At 40.7% G+C, this 27,014-nt stretch overlaps 1 protein-coding gene across 3 annotated transcripts in view; it reads left to right on the forward strand.

Moving 5' to 3' along the window:
• The window catches only part of ENTREP2 (endosomal transmembrane epsin interactor 2), a 459,294-nt gene that overhangs the window by 193,630 nt on the left and 238,650 nt on the right, over window positions 1-27,014 (forward strand). For all 3 annotated transcript variants that reach the window (XM_025893132.2, XM_073882519.1, XM_073882521.1), the window contains exon 2: window positions 1,778-1,834. In XM_025893132.2, the coding sequence (XP_025748917.1) occupies window positions 1,778-1,834 (57 nt within the window). The remainder of the gene's footprint in view (window positions 1-1,777; window positions 1,835-27,014) is intronic.

The raw sequence follows: 27,014 nt of genomic DNA on the forward strand, positions 1-27,014 counted from the left end.
GTGTGTGTGTGTGTGTGTGTGTGTGTGTGTGTGTGTGTGTGTGTGTGTGTGAGAGAGAGAGAATGAGGTTCAGAAGTTTTTTATATGAACCTCTGGTCCACGTGTGTTTGGAAATCCACCTGAGACTAACATGATGTAGGGGTTGATAGAGACTATTGGGTCTAAGTCTGCACAGGTGTTTGAGGGTTAACTGGAGTCTGTGGCCAGGGGGGGCTTAGTAGTCTGTTCAGTAGGATACTCTCTTCCCAGGCCTGGGCAAGTCCTTTTGGAATCCCGGGGGAAATGAACCAAAGCCCTCCAGCCCAGGACCTGACAGCCTGGCCCGTGCGCACAGCAGAAAGTTGGGGTGATTTATCTTTACAGCAGACCTCGTACGAAAAGACCTTACTTATTATAGTGGGGCCTCCCAGAATATTGCCCTGGTGGAAGGGCAGCTGCAGCCTCCTCCTCTCTGTGTCTGGTTGGATGCCGGGGGTGAGAGAGACGGGACCATCTCGGATCTGGATTTGAGTGACCGGGAGGAGGGGTGCCATTATAGGAAGCAGAGAGAGACGGGGTTGGGGAGGTAGAGACCGCAGGTGCATTTTGGGACAGGTTGAGGTGGAGAGTGACCCCGGGAGCGGTGCCCAGTGGACCGCGTGAATCAGCGTGTGTTAGAGGACCCCGGATGATAGATGGATCTCCAGTGGAGCCACTGGGTGGAGGAGCCAAAGGTCTGAGGAGAGGTCCTGGGGCGCGGGAAGGAAAGGGAGAGGTGGGAGGACGTCTGGGGAGTGACGCAGAGCCGAGTGGAGAGGGGGCCTCCCACAGGCGGATGTGGTTAACCTCAGGTCTTCAAGCTGATCACTGCACTTGTGTGTTGCACTCAGCGACCCCTCCGGTGACCTTGGGAAGTGTGTGTGCGCGCGAGTGCTGAGGGCCGAAGCCAGATTGTAGTGGGGAGGGAGCAGCTGTGTCTCCCTGACCTGTCGGCCCTGCCTGGACCCAAGGAGACTGGGAATGTCTGGATCCGTGGCCTCAGGGATTGTGGGCCAGGAGCTGAGGGGTGGTTCTCCTGAGACAGAAGACACAAGGGTGCTCATGGGGTTAGGGCAACAGGGAAGAGCCGGGGGAGGGGGTGTGGCTGCTAGAAGAGGACCTGGAGGGGCCACGCTCAGTGGGACCTGGGGCCGCGGAGGCCAGGGGCCGGCCTGGGAAAGGAGCCGGCAGCTCAGTGTCAGTGTGCGGGAAGCTGGGGGCCTCATCTGGTGGCACCGCCTCCTGGTGACATGGGAAGCTGTTTGGGGGACCAAGTGTGGGAAAGGAGAGAGGGGGACCTGCCAGGTTGGCCATGCCCAGCACCCATGCGCAGAAGGCAGGTGGCCAGGTGACCTGCAAGGGGGGGAGCTCCGCTTTTCCCCAAAGTAGTGTTTGCAGTCCTCCCTGTGATAATTTTAAGTCACACAGCCAAATAACTCACGGGACCAGAGTGGAGGGAGTGCCCGGTGGAGGCTCTTTCAGCAGGTGCATCTGTTCTGGGCCCATGCATGCAGAGCATAAGTGACCTCTCAGGAGCTCCTGGTGGTCTCAGAGGCCTGCGTGCTGCCCATAGTGCTGCAGGCTGTGAGCGTCTGGGCAGACAACGAGCCTCATTGTTTGTCCCCCCCACCCCCCAGCGCATGCATGTGGGCCAGATTCTAGAAGTAGTCCCTTTTCAAGGTGAGATGACAGGACCATGTTGATTGTCCATTAAAGGTTTCCGAAGAGTCTTACCTTCCCACACCGTTTGTCCTTGCAGGTGCTGCTTTCGGGACTCATCGGTGTGGTCTCCTGGAAGAGGCCTCTCTCCCTTGTGGTAAGTCTGCACCTGTCCCCACGGCCGCCTGGGAGCAGGGTCCTCCCTGCGGGGGTGTGAGTGCTTTAAAGGTGCCGGCAGAGAGAATTCTGGCTTCTTTGCAGAAAGCGGGACACAGACCTTTATAGGAGTGGAACCTCCCAGTGCAGAGGGGCTCATAGGTAACAACCACTGCGTATCCTACCTTCTCCACTTCGGAGAGTGCCCGTCAGGTGCCCGTCAGAGATGCTCATGTAGCGTCTTCTTCCTTTGTTCTGTTTGGGTGCCATCCTCTGTGGACGTGCTGGGGACAAAGACATTTTAGTAAGTATAGGCGCTAGGCGTGTAAACACGAGCGCACAAGCAGCACCGACTGCATCAGAGTGCAAGAAAGGTTAGCTGCGTGTGTGTTTTGGGGATTGAAAGTCGGAGTTTCAGAGGAGGATGTTTATTTGAATAGAAGAGCACAGGGCTGCTGCTGGAACCCCTTCTCCCATTGCCGTGGCCCTGTGCCAGGGAGGAGCAAGCCACATGGGAGGTGGAAAGGAAAGGATAGTTTTCCCATCAGGAAAGTAGCCTGAGCAGATTCATGTCTATTGATTTGTAGGCATGTTTTTCTCAGTTTGTGCATTAATATATTTATGTGTCCATGTCAGGGCCAGACGAAGAGGTTTTCCGGGTTTTGATGGATAATGAAAAAAAAACATGGTGCGGCTTTTCTTCTCTTTTGTAGGCATCAATTATTTAAAATCTCTTCTTTAAGTGATTAGGTTTGGAGATAATGACATGTACTAAATATTAATGGGAGTAGAAAAATCCCACAAATCTGCCTGTTGTAAACACCTCCTCCTCATGAGAGTAACCACAGCATCCTGAGGAGGCATCGGGAAGAGAGTGGCATTAATTCAGTGAGACTCTTCTCCTACGACTTGTCGAGAAATTTCCTTGCAAAAAAAAAAAAATAATGTTTTTTTTATGTAGAAAGTTTCAAACACACACAGAAGTCAAGAGAGACGCTAGTATAATGAATCCCCATAGACCCTCCATCTGTCTTCTGCAAATATCAGCATTGGCCTGTCTTGTTTGATCCAAGCCTCCCGCTGGAGTATTTTAAAGTAAATCACAACTAGTGTGTCAAGAAGCTGACTCCTTTGTGCAGAGGAAAATAGTGGTGGACACGCCAGCTGTGGCGCCCGATGTCCTTTGGCTGTGCTTTTGGGTTCCCTTTGGGGACATGGGGCCAGCCTGTTCCATTCCTCCTCACCGGCCCTCATGGTATAGGCCAAGGAAGGCCTCTGATGCTGGCTGCCGAACAAGGAAAAGCCACAACTCCTTTGGGTGTGTAGTGAAAAGATGAGAGGAATGGCGTCGGTGATCACCCAGCCACTCTTCATGCCCACCCCCAGTCCTGGTCCCAGGATGGACATTCTTGCAGCGCTGGGCATTTTACTGTGAAGGAGGCTGTGCAGCTTCTAGCTGACAAGGAGTCAGGACTCCTTGTGGACTTGGCTCAGGTGTGTCCTGGGGGAAGCCAGAGCAGTAGGATGGGGTGTCAGGGCCTCACCCTAGAAAGAAGGATAAAGCACCGGCTGGAGCTGCTATAGCAGAACGTTCGGAGTGTCTGCTCCCTAGTCCCCGTCCATCGGTGTGGGACCAACTACTCTCTGGGCAGTGGCGAGCATTTTCTCCCATTGATTTATTTCTGCCCAAGCCCCAGGTAGAAGAGAAGGGGTTCCCAAACTTGGCTGACCACTCTCCTTACTTAGGGAGGTAAGGGGATGGGTTAGGATAACACTAGGGTGCTGTAATAAACCCCAGACTTTCAGTGGCTTAACACATGAGGTAAGAACCCGAAAGCGCAGCCAAAGGACATGATTCTTCTAGAGTGGGCACTCCAGGCAATGGGCCACTCCCCATCATAGGAGGTCCAGAGACTCTGGTTGCTTCCTTATAGAAGGGGCTCTACAGTTCCCCAGGCCTGTGGAGTCCATTGTATTTCAATGGAAGGGGAAAGGCAATGGGGATGCGTCTAAAGGTGACCCTCATCACTCACATGTCAAACCATTGGGGAGAGCCTGTCATGTGGCCCTGCTGGGCTGGGAAGGAAGCTGGAAAAGTTAGTCCCTTCCTGGACAGGCACTTCCCAGGGGCAGCTCCATACTATGAAGAGGTGGGCAGGAATTTTCGTAGACAGTTGTTCGTCTCTACCATAAGAGCATTCTTTTGTGTTGACCAGGACAATACAGTCTTTTTTCTTTATTTGAATTCAGTTAGCCAACATAGAATACATCATTAGTTTCAGATGTAGTGTTCAATAACGTATCAGTTGTGACAATACGGCCTTTTGATTTGTTAGTAAAAACTCGCTCTCTAGACTCAGCTAGGATGGCTTGAAGTCTTGGCTGAAATAATTCTTTTATCCCAGGCTCCTGCTTCTCTCCTCTACATCAGTGTTAGTGTTTCCTTCCTCCTGGATGTAGAAAACTGAAGGAATCACTGTGACTATTCTGGTTCATTTCCAGGGGACTCACCGCAGCCTCCTGTCCCCATGAAGGACCCCTCCCCTGCCAGAGTGAGTTGCTCTCTCTGAAGGAAAGTGTCTGCCCCTTGGGGTGGTTGAAAGAGGCAGTGTTGGGCCCTGCTGATCCAGGACCTGCATGGCCATGCCTGACGCCCTGCGGGGGGCTGGTGGGTGAGGACAGCCATGCGTGGGCGTGCTGAAGGCAGGTTTTTGGTGCTGTCACTGGCCTGTTGACAGTATCTTTCCTCTGGAGGCCTGGTGCATGGGGCCCTGTCCTAGTCTCTGCTACATCTCCTTTCTTTTCATCAGTCCGATCTTATAAGACAGAACGGGATGAGGAAGGGTATACATTTTGCCCAGAGTGACTGATATGTTGGAGGGGAGCCTCTGTTAGGAAAAAGCAGGGGAGAGGGGGCAGCATGATGTCTGAGAGGACGGGGAGGGAGATTGCCCCTTCCAGACTGGTGAATGTGATGCCAGAGGGAGAAGGAGGAGAAAAACACTGTGACTTTTTTGCCCTGCTATTTTATAAGAGCTTTCATAATGCTGGAAAGTGGTGATAGTTATTTCAGTAGAGAATATGTATTTTTGCATAACTGTGGTTCTTTTTTTCTTTTCTTATTGAAGTGTAATTAATCTATACTTGTATTAGTTATATAGTTTCAGGTTATGTTGTTATATTAGTTTATAACTGTTATATCATAGTTTCAGATGTACAATAGAGTGATGTACAATAGTTGTGTACATTATTCAGTGCTCATCATGGTAAGTGTAGTCTTAGTCCCCATTTACCTATTTCAGCCACCTCCTACCCCCGCTAACCACCAGTTCTCTATATTTGTCTTGTTTTTCTGGTCTCTTTTTCCCCTTTGTTTGCTCATTTGTTTTGTTTCTTAAATTCCACATATGAGTGAAATCATATGGCATTTGTCTTTCTCAGTCCGACTTACTTCACTTAGCATTATATGCTCCATCCATGTTGTTGCATATGGCAAGATCTCAGCCTTTTTCGTGGCCGAGTAATAGTCCTTTGTTCATTAAAACAACTTTTTCTTTATCCATTCATCTGTGGATGGACACTTGGGTAGCTTCCATAGCTTGGCTATTGTAAATAATGCTTCAGTAAACATTGGGATGCATATGTCTTTTCCTTTTGGTAAATACCCAGTAGAGGAATTACTGGATCATATGGTAATTCTACTTTTAATTTTTTAAGGAACATGCATACTGTTTTCCACAGTGGTTGCACCAGTTTACATTCCTACCAGCAGTGCACAAGGGTTCCTTTTTCTCTACATCCTACCCAACACTTGTTATCTCTTGTCTTTTCGATTCTAGCCATTCTGATGGGTGTAAGGTGATATCTCATTGTGATTTTGGTTTGCATTTCCCTGATGATTAGTGATGTTGAGCATCTTTTCACATGTCTGTTGGTCATCTCTATATCTTCTTCGGAAAAATTCTATTCTCTGGTCCTCTGCCTATTTTTAAATCAGATTATTTGGTTTTATGGAATTGTATGTATTGAATATTAACCCTTATCGGATATATCATTTGCAAATATCTTCTCCCATTCAGTAGGTTGCCTTGTCATTTTGTTGATGATTTCCTTCAGTATGCAAAAGCTTTTGATTTTGATGTAGTCCCAATAAAAATTAGACAATTTTGCTTTTGTTTCCATGGCCTGAGGACACATATCTAGAAAAATGTTTCTGTGGCTGATGGCAAAGAAATTACTATGATTTCTTCAAGGAGTTTTATGGTTTCAGGTCTCATAGTTAGGTCTTTAATCCTTTTTGAGATTATTTTTGTGTATGGATAAGAAAGTAGTCCAGTTTCATTCCTTTGTATGTAGCTGTGCAGTTTTCCCAGCATTATTTGTTGAAGAGACTGTCTTTTCCCCATTGTATGTTCTTACCTCCTTCGTCACAGATTAATTGGCCATATAATCATGGGTTTATTTCTGGGCTCTCTATTCTGTTCCATTGATCTGTGTGTCTATTTTTATGCCATACCATACTTTACTTTTGATTACTACAGCTGTGTAGCATATCTTGAAATCTGGGATTGGGATACCTCAGCTTTGTTCTTCTTTCTCAGGGTTCCTTTGGCTATTTGGAGTCTTTTGCGGTTCTACACAAATTATAGGATTATTTGTTGTAGGTCTGTGAAAATGTTGTTGGTATTCTGATAGAGATTGCATCAAATCTGTAGATTGCTTTGGGTAGTATGGACATTTTGACAATATTGGTTTTTCCAGTCCATGAGCATGGAATAACTTCCCATTTGGGTCATCTTCAATTTCTTTCATCAGTGTTTTATAGTTTTCAGAGTAGAAGTCTTTCACCTCCTTGGTTATGGTATTTTATTATTTTTGATGCAGTTGTAAATGGGCTTGTTTTCTTAATTTCTCTTTCTGCTACTTCATTATTGCTATATAGAAATGCAACATACTTCTGTATATTGAATTTGTATTCTACAACTTCACTGAATTCATTTATCACTTCTAATAGTTTTTTGGTGGAGTCTTTAGGGTTTTCTATATATAGTATCATGTCATCTGCAAATAGTGGAAGTTTTACTTCTTCCTTACTAATTTAGATGCCATTTATTTCTTTTTCTTGTCTGATTGCTGCAGGTAGGACTTCTAGTACCATGCTGAATAAAAGTGGTGAGAGTGGACATCCTTGTCTTGTCCTTAGTTTTTCACAATTGGGTACGATGTTAGCTGTTGGTTTTTCATATAGGGCCTTTATTATGTTGAGGTATGTTCCCTCTAAACCTACTTTGTTGAGAGTTTTTAACGTGAATGGATGTTGTACTTTTTCAAATGCTTTTTCTGCATCTATTGAGATAACCATATGGTTTTTATCCTTTCTCTTGTTAATGTGATGTATCACATTGATTGATTTGTGGATATTGAACCACCTTTGCATTCCTGGAATAAATCTCACCTTTTTATGATAAATAATTTTTTAATATATTGTTGGCTTCTGTTTGCTCTATTTATTTGTTGAGGATATTTGTATTTATGTTCACCAGAGATATTGGCCTGTAGTGTTCTTTTTTTGTAGTGTCTTTGTCTGGTTTGGTGTCTGGGTAATGCTGGCCTCAGAATGACTTTGGAAGCTTTTCTTCCCCTTCTGTTTTTTGTAATAGTTTGAGAAGTGTCTCCTGTGATTGAGATAATTGTCTTCCTTACATTAAACCATAAAATGTTCTACATTATGCTGGATTACAATTAGGAATCAGATTATATAGCTCTGATTTAAATAATTTTTTTAAATTTTATTTTATTTATTCATGAAAGACAGAGAGAGAGAGGCAGAGGGAGAAGCAGGCTCCCAAGGAGCAGGGAGCCCGATGCGGGACTCGATCCCAGGACGCTGGGATCATGACCTGAGCCGAAGGCAGACGTTTAACCATCTGAACCACCCAGGCGCCCTGATTTAAATAATTTTTGAAAGATTCAATGGAACAACTGGTGATTGCTTATTTATCAATAATGGAACTAGTCTCATACATAATCGCAGGTAGTATAATTTTTAAAAAAAATTTGAATGAAGTACTGTTTGTATTTTATATTATACTGTTTGAGGAATCTGGTTTTTGGTTTACTTTTATTTGAGGAGTCTGGCTTTTTGGTTTACTTTTATTGCAAAATTTTATCAACCAAGATGGGAATGTGTATCAGTGAAGGTTTAATCAAAGAAATAGAACCTCTAGAAGCCAACACTGAGCACCTCTATGAGTCAGACTCTTCTGAGTACTACTTTGGCCCCACTGTCCACTCAGTAACCATACCTACATGGTCTTTGGTGACTAAGTGCTGTTACTTGGTCCCTGCCACCCTGGAATCCCATAATCCTTATTGCATTTAGGGAACCTAGTTTGATGGTGGCATAGACATTCCCACTCTAATTTCTGACCTGCAGAGAAGAGTTACCACAAGCTCTTCAAGGATGTTAGAGTTCCTCTCACAGATTTCTTATAGTTGTGGTGAAAAGTGTGTTCCCTGGATCCTCCAGGGCAGATGAGCAAGTCTTACAGGATCAATGCATTCTTATTCCAGTCTCCCTAAGCCTTTAGATCTCTTCCTCTTATGGTATACCAAGGAACTCTGGCATTTCAACTTCATTTAGAGTAGCCCACCTTTGGACTCATATGTTAGCAAACCGAACAAACTGAGCTTCTCTTAACTCCTCCAGCTAAGCATTGAATGCCAGGATCTCTGCTTAGTGGATAGCAATAAATCTTGCCTGATTCTACTCTATATTCCTTCTACCTTGATCCTCTACCAATAATAGTAAGTCCTGAGATTGTCCCCAGCCTCCAACTGTGAGACAGTTTCCAGTCTGCAGCACAGGTAGGGGAAACATGGGAGGAGCTTGGCACACTCACCGAGTTCAGCAGAAGAAGGTGAAGGTCTGGGGAATTAAAGGAGGCTAGAGTTCACAGGACAAAGTACCAGAGAGGGGAGACTTCCACAGACAGAGAGTTCTGGAGGTCTGTAGAGGATCCCCTGTGAGTATTCAGCTGATATTGACCAGCTTTTCCATATGAGGAAACTACCTGAGGTCAGGAAAGAATCATCTGAGTGGATTGGAGGGCACAGTACAGGCAAAAAAGCAGGGCTTCCCTACCATCCAGACTGGAAAACCTCATGATTTGCTTGGGCAGTGGAGTAGAATACTTTTAGAAGAATCTTGCCTCAGTAATGGGGAATAATTAACCCCAGAGTACATGTCACTACAGCCCTTTGTGACAAATCTTAATATATGTACTGCTGAAGCGAGCGCTGTGACAAATCTTAAAAGCAAGATCCAAAGGAATCAAACCATTTCCAACTAATTTAATTGTGTCCTAGGATAAAGTCCAAGAATGTTCATAGGAGTACAGAAACATCCAGCACCAACAAGGTAATAATCACAATGTCTGGCATCCAGTCAGAAATTACTAGGCATGCCAAGAAACAAGAAAATACAACCTGAAATGAGGAGACAAGGAAACCAATTTAAACTGATATAAAACTTACCCACATGTTAGAAAGAGCAACATGGACATTAAAACAGTTATAACTGTATTCCAGATGTTCAAAAAGTTAACTAGAGACAGGAAGGTATAAAAAAATACCTGTTTGAACTCTGAGTGATGAAAAATTCAATATAAGAGAGAAAAGATTCATTGGTTGGGATTGATGGCAGATTCAATAAGAGAGAAGAGGGGTGCCTGTGTGCCTCAGTCAGTTAAGCATCTGACACTTGGTTTCTGCTCAGGTCATTATCTCAGGGTTGTGGGAATGAACCCTGCTCTGGGCTTCATGCTCAGTGGAGAGTCTGCTTAAGGCCGCCCCCCCAAATAAATAAATTTTTAAAAAAGTAAGAGAGAAGGGAAGATTAGTGAACTCAAGACATTGCAATATAGATTTTATCAAAATGTAGAAGATGGAGAAAAAAAATTTGTGAAAAATGAAAGGAGCATTAGTGAGCTATAGGGGAGATTTTCAAGAAGCCTCTGTGTGGAATGGGGATCCCTAAAGGAGTCAGGATGAACAGAAAAAATATTAAAAAATAAGAAAGTAGATCTTAAAAGTTCTTATCACAAGAAAAAATATTTTGTGACAAGATGTGGGGATGTACGTTAAAGAGACTTATTGTGACGATCATTTTGTATCAAGTCATTATGTTGTACATCTGAAACTAATACATGTTGGGGTGCCTGGGTAGCACAGTTGGTTAAGTGTATGACTCTTGGTTTGGGCTCAGGTCATGATTTCATGGGTCATGAGATCGAGCCCTGAGTTAGGCTCTGTGCTCAATGTGGAGTCTGCTTGGGTTTCTCTTTCCCTCTGCACCTCCCCCCACCCTTGTGACCTCTCTGTCCTCTCTCTCTCTCTCTCACTCACTTCTCTCTCTGAAATAAATAAATAAATATTTATAAAAAATATATAATGTTATATGTCAGTTGAATCTCAATTCAAAAAAAATAATAGCCAATTTTATCTTGAAAATTAGATAAAAACTATAAACCCGGGGCACCTGGGTGGCTCAGTCGTTAAGTGTCCGCCTTCGGCTCAGGTCATGATGCCAGGGTCCTGGATCGAGCCCCGCATCGGGCTCCCTGCTCAGTGGGAAGCCTGCTTCTTCCTCTCCCACTCCCCCTGCTTGTGTTCCCTCTCTCACTGTGTCTCTCTCTGTCAAATAAATAAAATCTTTAAAATACAAAACTATAAACCCAGAGATCTCTGAGAAGCTCAGTGCACATATAGGACAGGAAATATGAAGAAAAACACATGAGCATTTTGTGGGATTTTTAACATATGTATGAAGAAAATAGTTTAAAGGTGGGGGGGAGGTATACAATGTAAGCTCTTAAAAGATATGTGAAGAGGTCTGTTACTTGAAGGCAAAGTGCTATATGCTAAAATGTATACTATAAACTCTAAAGCAACCACTAAAATAAAGAAGAATGAAGAGTTGGCTAATAAGCCAACAAAGGAAATAAAATGGAGTCATGCAAAATACCCAATTATCCAAAAGAAGGCAGAAAAAAAAAGAAAAGGAAAGGGGAACAGAGAATACATGAGACATAAAGAAAACAAATAGCAGGACTTTATTACTCATTTGAATTTCTTTTGTGAATTGCTTCTTCATTTGTTTTGTCTATTTTCTATAAGATTGGTTCCTTGGTATGTGGGATTTCTTCATATAGTAATTATTTTCTGCTTTAAATGGCTAATATTTTATTCTAGTCTGTTGTTTGTCTTTGCCTTTTTAGTTTTAATGAAGTGTCTTTTTAGAAAAATATAGACTTGTTAGCTTTTTATCTTGCAAACTCTGTTCTTGTTTTCTTATGTGGTGTCTAGGGTTTCTTACTTTAAAAGATTGTTCTTGCCCCACAATTCTGAAATTATCTTCCTGTGTATTTCCAAAACATTTATAGTTTTACTTTTTATGTTTAGGTAATTGATCCCAAACTTACTTTAAAATATGGTATGAAGCATAAAGCTCTCTAACTTTACTTTTTCCAAGTGAATAATTCTTTCTTTTTTTTTTTTTAAAGATTTTATTTGTTTATTTGAGAGAGAGAGAATGAGAGAGAGAGAGCACATGAGAAGGGGGAGGGTCAGAGGGAGAAGCAGACTTCCTGCTGAGCAGGGAGCCGGATGCGGGACTCCAGGATCATGACCTGAGGCAAAGGCAGTTGCTTAACCAACTGAGCCACCCAGGCGCCCTGAATAATTATTTCTACAGCAGCAATTTTTGAATGTTTAATATTTCTCCTCACAAGTGAAGTGTGTCCTCCTCTTTCCTCCTGCTCTGGACATGGGTCTGTTTATTAATCTCTATTCTGTTTTATGAGTCTCTTGGTCCATTTTTAAGCCAGTACAGTGTTTTAATTAGTCTAGCTTTATGATAAGTCACTCTTTTATTTTTTCATATATTTTGCTACTTTCATGTATTTTCTCTTCAGTAAACTTTTGAATCACTTTGTAAAGTTTTATACTGATAATGATTTGAATTTGGTTGTGACTACATTGATTTTATATATTCTGGACAAGTAATATCTATATTTTTGAGAGATGGGGATATGTTTTCTGTTGTAATGTCTGGAACAATGATATTGTTTGATTTATTGTGTGTTGATCTTCTATCTGGCTACAACACCACCCTAGTGACCTGTTGTTCTGGACCTGATTAGTTGTCTGTTGGATATTTCAAGGGAAATTTTCTGTGGAAATTTCTTCCATTAAGTTTTTGATTCTATCTCTTCTCATATTTCTCTGCCTTCTAGAATTTATCCTACTTGGAGTAGGTAGAAGGATATTCTACCTGCTAAATTGATGCCAAATAATTCTTTACATTTTTTAATATTTTCCTTTTTCTTTCTTACTTTCTGGGTTATTTCCTCTGTTTTATTTTCTGGATAATTAATTTGGGCCTCAGCCACCTTCACTCTACTATTTGACCCTTCTGCTGAATGTTTCATTTTGACAGCATGTTATTTTCAGAGAACTCTTCTTGTTCTCTAATTGCTTCTTTTTCATAGCAATACGTTCACAGTTCATGAAGCACTCATTGCATGGGTGCTGTCTCCTTCAGGGGTATTGACTTAGAATTTTATTTATCAGGTTTCCTCACTCCTCTGTGTTCTTACCTCCCCCCACAGCTCAGGTGGCCTCCTTATTCATCTAGCTTTTCAGGAAATTTGTTTTACTCAAATGTCAGCCCATCCTTGGTTAGGGTAGGTTAGGGTAGGACTGTGTTGATGTGGGTAGGTCGGTGGTATGGTCGGTTGCTTGGTGTCTTCTGTTTCCTTGCTGGGGTGGCATGCAGCCCTTCATAGTTCCTGCCTCCCCCACCTGGGTAAACCTGCCCCGGGACGGGAGGGCCATCTTTGGGATCTGTGAAAGCGGGAGGTCCGTGAGGACTGGCAGGATCTATGTCAGGCCTCCTGGAGAGGCAGCGAGCTTAGGGAGGAGCACTAAAGTTGATTTTCCACCAGGCAGAACTGCTTTTCTAACTTCAGTATCCATTGTGAAGGTTCAGAGGTACCTCAGGCCAGGCTTGTCCTGGGCTGATGGTGATGATGATGACAACAGTAATTGCTAACAGTTATCAGTCATTCTCCATGTTCCAGACACTCATCTAAGGACCATTCTATGAAGTGAGTACAAGGTTTAGTCGTGCCCAAGGTTTTGCAGCTCTTGAGGGGCAGAGGTCAGGTTTAAACCTGGGGAATATGCCCATGCTCTTAACCTCTAGGCCAGCCTCCACCCTCCCTGCACAGCAGAGCCTCCTACGGCACTTAAAAAAAAAAAAAAAACACTAGTCCAGACCCATGGCAACATTTCTGTTTAGCTTCCGTACTAATGAGCATGGTTGTAAAATATTCTATGGACCGGACCCTCTTCAGTTATCCTCACCAGTTGGTTCTCGTGACACCCCAGTGGGGCACCTCTGTTACCATCCCACCCAAAGGAGGAACTGAGGCACAGGATGGGAGTGGGGAGTAAACATTAGGCTGGACACCAGCTCAGGCCAATGGGGCCCTAGAGGATCTGCTCCAAATCACTGTGCTGCACTGGCTTACTTGAGATCTTTAAATTTAGCAACAACAAAAACCCTCTTTCTTTAGCTTACTGAAGCATAAATTCAGCTCCCTTAGCACGTCAGGCTAAGACTTAACTGCAGCACAGCATCAGACTAAATAAAATGCTTTTATGTCCAATTCATTATTTCATGATTTCCTTTTCATTAGAAGCTGCCAGTGAGAGGAAGATTTTTTTTCGTTCATATTTTCTTTTCTCAAAAAAGGCAGCTCCCATAATTTTGCATTCATTCCAGCAGGTGTTTGGGTGGTTCTTAAGCTGCAGGGAGCATTCCAGCCCTGAGAAACCCAAGTGTGTGGCACCAAGAGCTGGGATTAGCTCTCCCACTATGCTGGGCAGTGGCCAGAACATCTCCACGCTTTTGGAGCTTAATTCCTTGGAGCTTCCCCAGGAGTGGTACTAATAGATGTATACTAGATGCTACTCCCAAGTTTAGGGGTGCCTGGATGGCTTATCCAATTGAGCATCCAACTCTTGATTTTGGCTCAGGTCATGATCTCAGGGTCGTGGGATTGAGCCCCGTGTAGGGCTCTGCGCTCAGTGGGGAGTTTCTGGAGATTCTCTCTCTCCCTCTGCCCTTCCCCAACCCCCCCCCGAAATAAATCTTTAAAAAAAAACACGAATAGCTTTCCTTAAAAAATAAAAAAAAATAATTCCTCCAAAGTTTAGAGAAACCGGCCGTATATATTTATATGCAAGTATAAATGACTGATTCTTACAGTGCCAGATTTATTGGAAACCTACAGATAAATGACGAAAAAAATAGCTTTCGTTGCCCTTCCATTCAGCTTGAATTCTGTTATTGTTTTTTTCCTCAACTGTGGTATTTAATGAAACATGCAAATGCGAAGGAATTGGAAATGTATGATGAATGAACTTCAACCTGGATTAGGGTGGGTTTTTTTCCCTCTCTTTTCATTGCTATGGCGATCATTTTCCAATATAAGAAAGCTTAAAATCTTATGCTGCATATATTAACTTCTTTTTAAAAGTGTCTTTGAATTTTTGTACCAATGGAAATGTTTCCTGCTGTGCCCATCAGAAATTCAGCTTTAGTTTCACTATAGGTTTGTATGTTTGGCAATATTTTGTGGAAAAAAATGTTTGAATCACTTTAACCTTTAATATGATTTATAGAAAGCCTGTAGGGCTTTCTTTCAAGCTCATGAATTGAGCTCAAATATAATTTTAATATGCTATTTAAAAATATAGGTGAGTGAAAGGTTAATATATTTAATGTAAATGTATTTGGAGTCATTATTTATTCAGAAAATTCGTTATAAATCCACTTTGGGGGTTTCTTACAGTCAAGATCATGACCTCTCTTCCAGAGAATGTATTTTGCTTGATTATATTAAACATGAAGCCTTCATTCCTTAAGTGCTGAAGAGGAGAAGGAAGTAAGATGTGCACAAATTTGTACAGGTCTTTGAAACAATGCAGACTCTTACTCTGCTAATAAAGCTGCTTAAGTACCTAAAACCTATCTTGTTTATGAAGATAGACTAATACGCTCATCTTTAAATTTACAACAGTATTAAATTTCATTAGGGAAAGATAATCTCACTAGAAAACCAAGACTGACACAGACTAATTAAAGTAGAGCATAAGAAAACCACTCAAGGCCAAGTGAAATTAAAAACGGTCATTGGTAAAATACCCAATTTTATTAAAACATGACTTTTTTTTATATTTGCTTGAGTCATTTACTTCTCAGTATAAATTCTTTTGTTTTGATCCATCAGGCACATTTTTAATTGAAAATGTAATAAAACTTACTCTCTACAAGAGACAATGAGCTTGGATAGGAAAATTAAAAACAAGGTAGACAAAGATATCTAATAAGGTAGTCATGTGCCTAAAAGCATAACGAATTAAATGCATCATTTTGAATTGTGCCTGGAAACAACTGTAATAGACTTTCAACTAGTTGTTGCTTCTGACTGGCTGTTGAGAATCCTTTTAGAGAGAGGGAATTATGTCCGCAGGCCAGTCTGGGGAATTTTGCTCTCTCCCTCTGAGGGCAGAGACTGGAGAGCGATAAGGTCCATAGGAATAGTACTGAGGACAGGCGGTGGTCTTTGGGAGCTCAGGAGCCTTATGGAGCATGCATACTTCCATGCTGCAGATGTCCCAGTATTTGCCTCTGCATGGCATCCTAGACTCCCTCTGTATATCTGTCTATTGATGGCTTGAGTGGTTTACTTGTAATCCATGTCCACTGGTTAATATGCTGTGAAATGGGTTGCATGTAGCTGAATCCCCAGATCCTGATCAATTTCTTGATGATGATAAACCCTGTATCTAGTATCCCCCAATTGTGGGCATCAGCGAAGTTTAGGATGTTTCCAGAAGAGAAGAGTTTGCCCTGCTGCTGATTACTGAGGCTTGGTGACGTGTTTCCCAGTGTGTGTCAGTAGATGACCTTCATGTGTATGACCCTGGGCTGATTCTGTCTTACAGCCAGTTCTTTATCCTGTGTGTCCTGGACACATAAAGAACGTGGTCAGTAAGCAGTAATTTTCAGAACTGTCAAGTGATGGGGCTCAGAGTCAGTGGCCACAGGAGTCCTCCAGATAATAAAATACACTGTGCAAGGTGCAGAGTTGTGAGTTGAGTTGGGAACAAGGAAGCATAAGATATGGTCTTGCCTTCAAAAGTTTAGATTCTAGATGAGGAAATGATATGTGTTGGAAAAATATAAATAGCAATAAAGGTATTAAAATTTTAATAGAAGATAATAGGAAATAGTTGTAAGTTAGAACTTAAATCAAGAAATGAATTACACATAATTTTTATTTCAAAAAATGAGATGATGCTTTGCTGGTGCTTTTTGTGTATCAGCTCGTAACAGCCCTCCCAGACAAGTGTTCACTATTACAAGTGAAGAACACACTCCCTCCAAAAGTAATGTGTAATTGGCCAAGGTCACAGGTTTGGATAGAGAACTTGCCAAAGTTTGGATAGAGAAATCTAGGTCCATCTCCCTCTTAAGGGTCTGCTCTTTTCATGATGTCCTATTGCTTCCATGAGGGTTGAATCAGACTGCATCTTACAGGGAGAATGGGATTCAATCTATATAAGACAGGTAACATTTGTGCAGCTGGATTGGAGAGTGGAATCCTTGCCAAGGCTGCAGAACAACATCACCAAAATCCAAGAAGCAAGAAGAGCACAAGCCCTAAGAGCCCAGGAGAAATTCAACTGCAGAAACTTGTGGGAGAAAGGGATGGCTGTGGTTGAACCAACAGCTGGTTCTCGAATCTTCTCTCTAGCTTTCAGACTTGCCCTCAGCCTGTTCTTGAGCACTTCCAGCATCAAGAGATAAATGACTGCCCAAACCTGGCAGTCCATGGAGTAGCTCCTTAGATGTGCTTCCTGGTCATACTTTAGTAACTGGCTCTTGACTCGTTTTGCTCCAACACCGACCTAATCACCTGATGCTTATGGTCTGGAAAAGATAGAGTCTGCTGTCAGGGCAAGAAGAGCTCTGTCTCCTGATCCAAGTGTTGTGATGGGTCCTAACTGACCAGGGAACAGGTGCAAGGTGACCCCTCAACTGAGAGTGGCAGTGGCATGGCCTGTGACATACTTAATGTGTATTTTGCTGTGCTGGCGATTTAACTCACTGTATTAATGATGAGTCCTGGAAATTTCATAGCCTTTTGTATATAGACATTTGCCAAAAGCATCTATAGTTAAAGGAAATGGAGAGTCTCCTGTACAGTCTGTTTTTGATAAGAATTGTTTGATGTCGGGATGCCTGGGTGGCTCAGTCGGCTAAGCGTCAGGGTCCTGGGATCGAGCCCCGCATTGGGCTCCTTGCTCAGCAGGGAGCCTGCTTCTCCGTCTGCTTGCTGCTCCCCCTGCTTGTGCTCGCTCTCTTTCAAACAAATAAATAAATCTTAAAAAAAAAAAAAATTGATGTCCGCCTTAGAAATTCCTGCCACCTCTAAAATGCCTCTCTTTCCTAATGTACTTCCTTTGTCCTGGGGTCGTCATGGTCTTCTAATAGAAAAAAAGTCGTTAAGGAAAAAAAAAGGTCTAATATGCTGAGGTAGCTCTACTATAAGAAAAGTAATAAATGAAGTGTCACTAGATTCAAATTGCATATTCTTTCAGAAAGAAGGCAATTACTGTTATAAAGATATAGCATTAGAAAAATTATTGCAGCTGAGAAGTATGTGGTATGTCTGTCTGTGGCACAGTTAATTTTAAAAGTATTACCAAGCATACAAATCATAAGACTAAAATGCTGAACCATATTAATTGAAAGTGAATTTAATATGCAATTCCGAGGAACTGTCTCTACTTATCCAGCTCTAAAAAAAATTGTAACTTATAGGCTATTAGTTATGAGATTTTCTTTCAAATGTCCAACCTCTCTTGATGCAGAATATTACTCACGGACCTTATCTTTGATTCCTGAATAATTTTTTTGCTGTACAATAAGTAACAGTAATATTGGAGCATACATATTTTACCCTGATTTGTATGTGCATTGAAATCAAATTTCTGTAGGTTCCAATTCTTATTAAAATACAAAAATTCTGATTAGGGATGAAAAGAAAGCTCAAAGGTTTCAGATTTGATCGTTCTGCTATCTTCTGTGGTTCAACTATTGATAGAAAAATGGAAATTGATTTAAAATAGCACTGTAGATAAGCAGTATTATCTAATGACTAACAAAAGCTTTTAAAATTAGTAACACTGATTATTTGCAGATTGACTTTAGGAGGAAGAAAGACATAACCTGCCTTTCTTATTTGTGTGGTATTACCAAACATAGGTCTTTTTTTTTTTTTAAGATTTTATTTATTTATTTCAGAGAGAGATAAAGAGCACGAGTTAACCCTCATCTCATCTTTTCCCACAAACAGCCATTTGCTCCACGATCCAGATTAGTGCCTTGCACTGGGGCTCTGTTTTTGCCAATTTCTCGCTTCCACCACTGTTTGCTCTATTTGGATTTTATGTTCTTAAGTATATTAGTGTTCTTTATTTGTGGATTATGTCACTTATTAATATAAAGTGGCCTTGCCCAATTGAATGTTTTATGGCCTTTGAATTCCGCTTTGTCTAAAATTAGAACACCACCCTCATTTCTCTTTTGTTCACATTTGCCTGCTATCTTTGCCTCTCATTTTTATTTTACTTCCCTGTGATATTTTATTCTAGTATGTCTCTTAATACAAATCAATTTGCTTAAACCAGGGTGACTGTTTCTTGTGAAATCTTCTCTGTATATGTGAATGATTTCAAGTTACTCTTTTTATCTTTCTGTTTTTACGTGTTTTTCATCAGTCCTTCTGATTTTTTTTTAAAGATTTTATTTATTTGACAGAATGAGAGAGAGAGACATAAGAGAGGGAACACAGCAGGGGGAGTGGGAGAGGGAGAAGCAGGCTTCCCGACGAGCAGGGAGCCCAATGCGGGGCTCGATCCCAGGACCCTGGGACCACTGAGCCGAAGGCAGACGCGTAACGACTAAGCCACCCAGGCACCCTGGTTCTTCTGATTTTTATTGTTCTTTCTCAAAGCACTCCATTCAGCGTGCTTTATTCTATGCAAACATTTAAAAGGCAAGCAGCTAGTTTCTTATTCTGCTGGCAGTTACATTTTAAAATATAGCGCATCTTTTCCATTTTAAATTGTGAAATATTTATTAGTAGAACAAAATATATGGCACCTACAACGGAATGTATGTAAATTATGAAGTATAACCTTGAAGCAAACAACAGAGACCGCCCCCCCCCCACTAGTCAACACAAGAAACATAAATTTACCCACCCTGGGGCTTGCTTATGGGACCTTCTCCATCTCATCTCCTTCTCTCTGATTCAGAGGAGGGGTTTGAGGGTTGCCATTCATTTACCACATATGTACATGTCCCTAAATAATATACTATTTTTATTGTTTTTGAACTTTATATAAATAGAATCACAACCTACTGTCTATGACTTGGGTTTTTTTTTTTTTTTTTCATTTCAACATAATATCAGTGGATTCATCCATGTTTGTGTGCGTAGCTTAGATCAGTTACTTTTAATGCTGGTATAATATTTCATCCTGTGAATAATCACAATGTATTTGTCTATTCTCCTTGAGTGGAACAAGTGGGCTATTTATGTAACTTCTTTTTTGCTATTATGAACTGAGCTACTGTGAATATTTTAATACCTGCCTCTTCACATACCTGAGAGCTCCTCTGGCATATGCACCTGGATGGTGGAGTCACAGAGTCATGCGGAATGCATATCTTCACTTTCATGGAATAATGTCACATGGTTTTCCCAAACCAGCAAATATAGACACCTAGGAGTGTCCCACTTTTTTTTTTTTTTTTTTTTAAGAACTTCATAGGGCTTGACTCGAAAAGTTTGCCAGTCTGGTGCATGTAACATAGTATCTGATGGTCTCAGTTTGCATTTATCTTATTTCTGATGAAATCAGCCAACTTTTATGTCTTTATTGGCTCCTGGGTTTCCTCTTCTATAATAGGTGAGTTTGTGCTTTACTCATTTTTGTTCATCTTTCTCTTACTTATTTCTAGAAGTTATTTACATTATATCTTCTGGAGGCTATTTCTTTGTTAAACGTATGAAACTATCTCTGTTTAGGTTTTGACTTATCATTTCACTTTCATTATGGTTGTCTGTATTTATCAGTCTCTTTCACTATGGTTAATTTTTGTGCATGTGTGTGGAATATTTGTTAAGAAATCTTTTCCTGGAGTGATAGCATCAATATGGAGGAAGAGGAGTTTTCCATCATTTTCTCCCACAAAGAATACTGAATTTGAGGATCAGCCACAGATGGGAGTGCCTTTGCAGAAGTCTGGGACTCCAGCAGAGAAGTTCCAGCACACTGTTGGAGCAAAAGCTATCCAAGATTAGATGTGATAAAGAGGGTAAGAGGAACGGTTATAAGTTAACTGCTTCACCCTTCCCCCAAGGCAGCACAGCTCAGTGCCAAGAGAATTTTCTCAGCCGGTGATTTCTCCCAAGGAGAAAAGTGAGACTGTGTGTGAGCGAATGCTACTGGCATCTCCAGCTGTGTGGGATGCTGTTAGAGAGACTCGTTTATTTCTGGTGCACTCAGAATACTGAGGTGTGCTAACGACTGGAGGGTGGAAGGGGCTGGGAGACCAGCAGCCAGGGCTCTCAGAAGGCATTAACGGGACACGTATCCTATTGCCTGTGTCATAGACGTAGCCTGCCCACAAGCCGCAGGGGATGCCTTGCCTGTGATCCCCCCAGCTAGCCCACCCAAGTGGCTAATAGGCACCCCCACTACTCTGCATGCCTCACCTACGAACTCCTTCATCTTGTGGCTGGGCTCCCTGCCTGTGCCTCATGGTGGTGAGTACAGGCCTTTGCAGACAGCTAGTGAGTACATGCAGAAATCCAGCCCAGCTCTCCAGGATTGGGAGAAAGCACATAAATTTAAGCATTCAGCGCTGCCCTAGGGAAAACAAATAGGAGGCTGTCCGCACTTGGATTGGCTTGACAAGATTGAGAGAAAGCAAACAGTCTCAAGAATTCTACCTTTCCTCATTCTAAGAGGGAACAAAAAGTCTGGAGCAGGTGTATCCATAGAGGAGGTCTGAGAAAGCCACAGGATCTCTAAGATGACAAGGTATTTCTCTGCTGAGGCTGGTCAGTAAAGACCAGAGGATGTGATGGCTTCTTCAGACATGAAGACAGCAATTCCAGACTTTAAAGAATATGAAAAAATCAAGGAAACATTACACCACCAAAGGAGCACAGCAGTTTTATCGTAACTGACCTTAAAGAAATGGAGATCTGATTTGCCTGATGAAGAATCCAAAATAGTTGTTTTAAGAAGTTCAGGGAGCTATAAGATAACACAGAAAGGTAATTTAACAGAATCAGGAAAACAATGAAAAAATGAGAAATTTAACAGATACAAATAACTTTTATTTATTATTTAAAGATTTTATTTTATTTATTTGACAGAGAGAGAGACAAGACAGCAAGAGAGGGAACACAAGCAGGGGGAGTGGGAGAGGGAGATGCAGCAGGGAGCCCGATGCGGGACTGAACCCAGGACCCTGAGATCATGACCTGAGCCAAAGGCAGACGCTAACCGACTGAGCCACCCAGGCGCCCCATACAAATAATTTTTAAAAGAACCAAAGAGAAATACTAGTGCTGAAGGATAGTATGGATGAAATGGAAAAAAAAAAAAACAACAATAGAGAGCATGACCATCAGACTTGATAATGCAGAAGAAAGAATCTATAAAACTGAAGATGGGTCATTTGAAATTACCCAGTCAGAGGAGAACAAAGAAAAAGGGATGAAAAAGAGTGGAGAAAACCTACTTGAATTATAGAATACCATTGAAAAATCTATGTATTTTGAGGTTACAGGAGGAAAACAGAGGAAGAAAGAGGCAGAAAGATTTTTAAAAGAAATAATGGCTGAGAACTTCCCAAATTTGGGGAAATATTTCAACATCCAAGTTTATCAAGCCCATAAGTCCCCCAAAAGTTTCAATCCAAAGAAGGATTCACTGAGGCATATTTTAATAAAACTGCCTAAAATTAAAGACAAAGAATTTAAAAAGCAGTGAGAATAAAATTCCTCATATACAAGGAAACCTCCATTGGGCTGTATCAGTGGATTTCTCAACAGAAACCCCGCAGGGCAGGAGAGAGTGGGATGATATATTCAAAGTGAGAACTGCCAACTAAAAAACTTTACTGGACAATTTTTTGCCTCAGAAATGAAGAGATAAAGACTTCCTCAGAGACAAACAAAACTTGTGGAAGTTCATTCTTTCTAGACCTGCCTTCCATGAAACGCTGAAAGAAGTTATTCAAATTGAAATGAAAGGACATTAATTAGTTACATAAAACATAGGAAAGTATAAAACCCACCGGCAAAAGCAGTTATATAGTCAAATTTATAATACCCCAAACTGTAATATTAATCACTTAACTCTGATATAAAGGTTAAAGGACAAAAGTATTAAAAATAAATGTAGGTACAGTTTCTTAATATATACACAATATAAAAAGTTATATATCAAAAACAAAGACATCAAAAATAAAATGTTGGGGGGAGTAAAAGGGTAGAATTTTTGTATGTGATTAAGTTATCAGCTTAAAACACACTGTTATATCTATAAAATGTTTTATTAAGCCTCATGGTAACCACAAAGCAAAAACCTACAGTAAATACAAAAAAAGGTAAAGAGAAGGGCATCAGGAGCACCTGGGTGGCTCAGTTGGATAAGTGTACTACACTTGATTTTGGCTCAGGTCATAATCTCAGGGTTGCGAGATTGAGCCCTGTATTGGGCTCCGCACTCAGTGGGGAGTCTGCTTCTTTCCTTCTCTCTCTCCCCCTTCCCCTGCTCTTATGCACTCACTCTCTCTCTAAAATGACTAAACAAATCTTTTAAAAAAGAGAGAGAGAGATCAAAGGGATCAAAGCATACCACTATGGAAAATCATCGGTTCACAAAGGAAGACAAGACAGGAAAAAAGGAACAAAGGAACTACAAAACAGCCAGAAAACAGTAAGATGGCATTAGTAAATTCTTACCTATGAATAATTACTTTAAATGTAAATATATTAAAATTTCTAATTAAAAGGCATAGAGTGGATAAATGGATAAAGAAGCAAAGCTCCACTTTATGCTGTGTATAAGAAACTCATTTTAGGGTTAAAGATACACATAGGCTGAAAGTGAAGGAATGGACAGTGATATTTCATGCAACTGGAAACCAAGAGAGCAGAGGTAGCTATACTTGCAGCAAAGTAGACTTTAAGTCAAAAACTGTCACAAGAGACAAAGAAGGTCATATAAAAAAAGGGGTCAACTCATTAAGATATAACAATTGTAAATATATATGTACCCATCATTAGAGCATATATATAAAGCAAATACTAAGTCTGCAGCTCTAAAGGAAGAAATAGACAATAATACAGATATAGTGGGAGATTTCAGTACCTAAATTTCAACAATGGATAGATCATTCAGACAGAAAATCAATAAGGAAGCACTGGACTTGAACTATAGACAAAATGGACCTAAAGACATAGACAGAATATTTCATCTAACAGCAATAGAATTCACATCCTACTAAGTGCATAGGGGAATATTATCCAGGATAGACCATATATAAGGTCACAAAACAAGTCTTAGCAAATTTCAGAAGATTGAAATTATACCATATATTTTTTCTGATCACCATAGTATGAAACTAGAAATTAATAGCAGGAGGAAAACTGGAAAATTCATAAGTATGTGGAAATTAAACAATACATTCCTGAACAATCAGTGGGTCAAAAGAAAACTCACACAGGATATCAAAAAAATCTTGAAATACATGAAAATGGAAACATAACATGTAAAAACTTGTGGGAAATTAAAAAAAGCAGTTCTAGGTGGGAAGTTTATAGTGATAGTAGCCTACATGAAAAAAAGGAAATATCTCAAATAAATAACCTAACTTTACACCATAAGGAACTAAAAAAAGAACAAAATAAACCCAAAGTTGACAGAAGGAGGGAAACAAGAAAGATCAGAGCAGAAATAAATGAAATAGAGACAAGGAAACATTAGAAAAAATAAGTGAAGGTAAGAGCTTTTTTGAAAAGATAAATAAAATTGACAAATCTTTAGGTAGACAAACTGAGAAAAAAGTGAGAATAAATGAAATCAGAAATGAATAAGGAGACATTACAACTGATACCACAGAAATACAAAGGATCTTAAGAGAATACTATGAACAATTATCTGTCAGCAGATTGAATAACCTAGAAGAAATGTATAAAATTTTAGAAACATACAACCTATTAAGATTACATCATGACGAAAAGCAAAATCTGAACAGAGATTAACAAGTAAGGAGATTGAATCATTTATCAAAAACTTCTCAACAAAGAAAAACCCAGGGCCAGTTGGTTTCCCTGGTGAATGCTACCAAACATTTAAGAAGAACTAATGCTGATCCTTCCCAAACTCTTTCCAAAAAATTGAAGGAGGGAACACTCCCAAATTGATTTTACAAGGCCAGCATTACCCTGATACTAAAGCAACATAAGGACACTGTTAAGAAAAAAAACTTGTCAGTGTTCCTGATCCATATAGATGCAAAAATTCTCAATAAAATCTAGCAAACCAAATTCAACAGCACATTAAAAGTATGAATTTGTCCCTCTATCTGCAAGCTGTGGGACCTCAGGCAAATTCTTTACCTCTGTGCCCCCTCAGTTTTCTGATTGAATAAATGAATTGTAAAATTGGAGTAATAAAAAAAGTATCATACACCATGATCAAGTGGGATTTATCCCTGGAATACAAGGATGGTTCAACATAAGCAGATCAATAAATGTGATACACCAAATTAACAGAATGCAAGGTAAATATCATGTGATCATCCCAATAGATGCAGAAAATACCTTTGACAAATTTCAATACCCTTTCATGATAAAAACTCAACAAATTGGGTATAGAAGGAATGTATCTCAACATAATAAATGCCGCATATGAGAAGCCCACGACTAACATACTCAGTGATAAAAGGTTGAAAACTTTTCCTCTGTGATCAGGAACAAGGCAAGAGTACCCACTCTCAACTCTTCTATTGGGCATGGGACTAGAAGTGTTAGCCAGAGCAATTACACAAGAGAAAGAAATAAAAGGCATCCAAATCAGAAAGGAAGATGTACAATTGTATCTGTTTGCAGATGACATGATCTTTTATATAGAAGGTTCAAATGACTCCATCATAATACTATTATTTTTTTCTTTAAATTTTTTATTGTTATGTTAATCACCATACATTACATCATTAGTTATTGATGTAGTGTTCCATGATTCATTGTTTGTGCATAACACCCAGTGCTCCACGCAGAACATGCCCTGTTTAATACCCATCACCAGGCTAACCCATCCCCCCACCCCCCTCCCCTCTAGAACCCTCAGTTTGTTTTTCAGAGTCCATCGTCTCTCATGGTTCGTCTCCCCCTCCGATTTACCCCCCTTCATTCTTCCCCCCCTGCTATCTTCTTTTTTTTTTTCTTAACATATATTGCATTATTTGTTTCAGAGGTACATATCTGTGATTCAACAGTCTTGCACAATTCACAGCGCTCACCATAGGACATACCCTCCCCAATGTCTATCACCCAGCCACCCCATCCCTCCAACCCCCCACCACTCCAGCAACCCTCGGTTTGTTTCCTGAGATTAAGAATTCCTCATATCAGTGAGGTCCTATGATACATGTCTTTCTCTGATTGACTTATTTCGCTCAGCATAACACCCTCCATTTCCATCCACATCGTTGCAAATGGCAAGATCTCATTCCTTTTGATGGCTGCATGATATTCCATTGTGTATATATACCACATCTTCTTTATCTGTTCATCTGTCAATGGACATCTTGGCTCTTTCCACAGTTTGGCTATTGTGGACATTGCTGCTATAAACATTGGGGTGCACATACCCCTTTGGATCCCTACATTTGTATCTTTGTGGTAAATATCCAGTAGTGCAATTGCTGGATCGTAGGGTAGCTCTATTTTCAACTTTTTGAGGAACCTCCATACTGTTTTCCAGAGTGGTTGCACCAGCTTGCATTCCCACCAACAGCGTAGGAGGGTTCCCCTTTCTCCGCATCCCCGCCAACATCTGTCATTTCCTGACTTGTTAATTTTAGCCATTCTGACTGGTGTGAGGTGGTATCTCATTGAGGTTTTGATTTGGATTTCCCTGATGCCGAGGTTTTAGAACTAAAAAATGAATCCAGTAAAGTTTCACAACACAAAATCAACATATAAAAATCAGTTGTGTTTGTATATGCTAATGATGACCTATTTGAAAAAGAAATAAAGACAACAATCTCATTTACAGTAACATCAAAAATAATAAAATATTTAGGAATCTATTTAAGGAGGTGAAAGATCTGTACACTGAAAACTAGAAGACATTGATGAAAAAATTGAAGAAGTAGAAAGATATCCCATGTTCATTAGAAGAATAAATATTAAAATGGCCATACTACCCAAAGCCATCTAGAGATTCATTGAAATCCCTATGAAAATTCCAATGGCTTTTCTCACAGACAGAAAATAAAATCCTAAAGTTTGTATGAAACCACAAAAGACCCTGAATAACCAAAGCAATCCTGAGAAGGAACAAAGCTGGAGGCCTCATACTTCCTGATTTCAAACTACATTACAAAACTATAGTAATCAGAACAGTATGGTATTGTCATAAAAATAGACACATAGACCAATAGAACAGAGTTGAGAGCCCAGAAATAAACCCATGAGTATATGGTCAACTAATATTTGACAGAAGAACCAAGAACGTTCACTGAGGAAAGGACAGTCTCTTTAATAAATGGTTTGGGAGAATTGGTCCTTTATCTTATACCACTCAGAAAATTAACTCAAAATGTCAACACCAAAAAACAAATAATCTGGTTAAAAAATGGGCAGAGGACATAAATACTTCTTCAAAGAAGACATACAAATGATGAACAGACACATGAAAATGCTCAATATCACTAATCATCAGGGAAA

This window comes from Callorhinus ursinus, unplaced genomic scaffold (assembly GCF_003265705.2).
Source record: "Callorhinus ursinus isolate GAN/ISIS: 27379988/994484 unplaced genomic scaffold, GSC_fseal_2.0 scaffold47, whole genome shotgun sequence".
Lineage (NCBI taxonomy): Eukaryota > Metazoa > Chordata > Mammalia > Carnivora > Otariidae > Callorhinus > Callorhinus ursinus.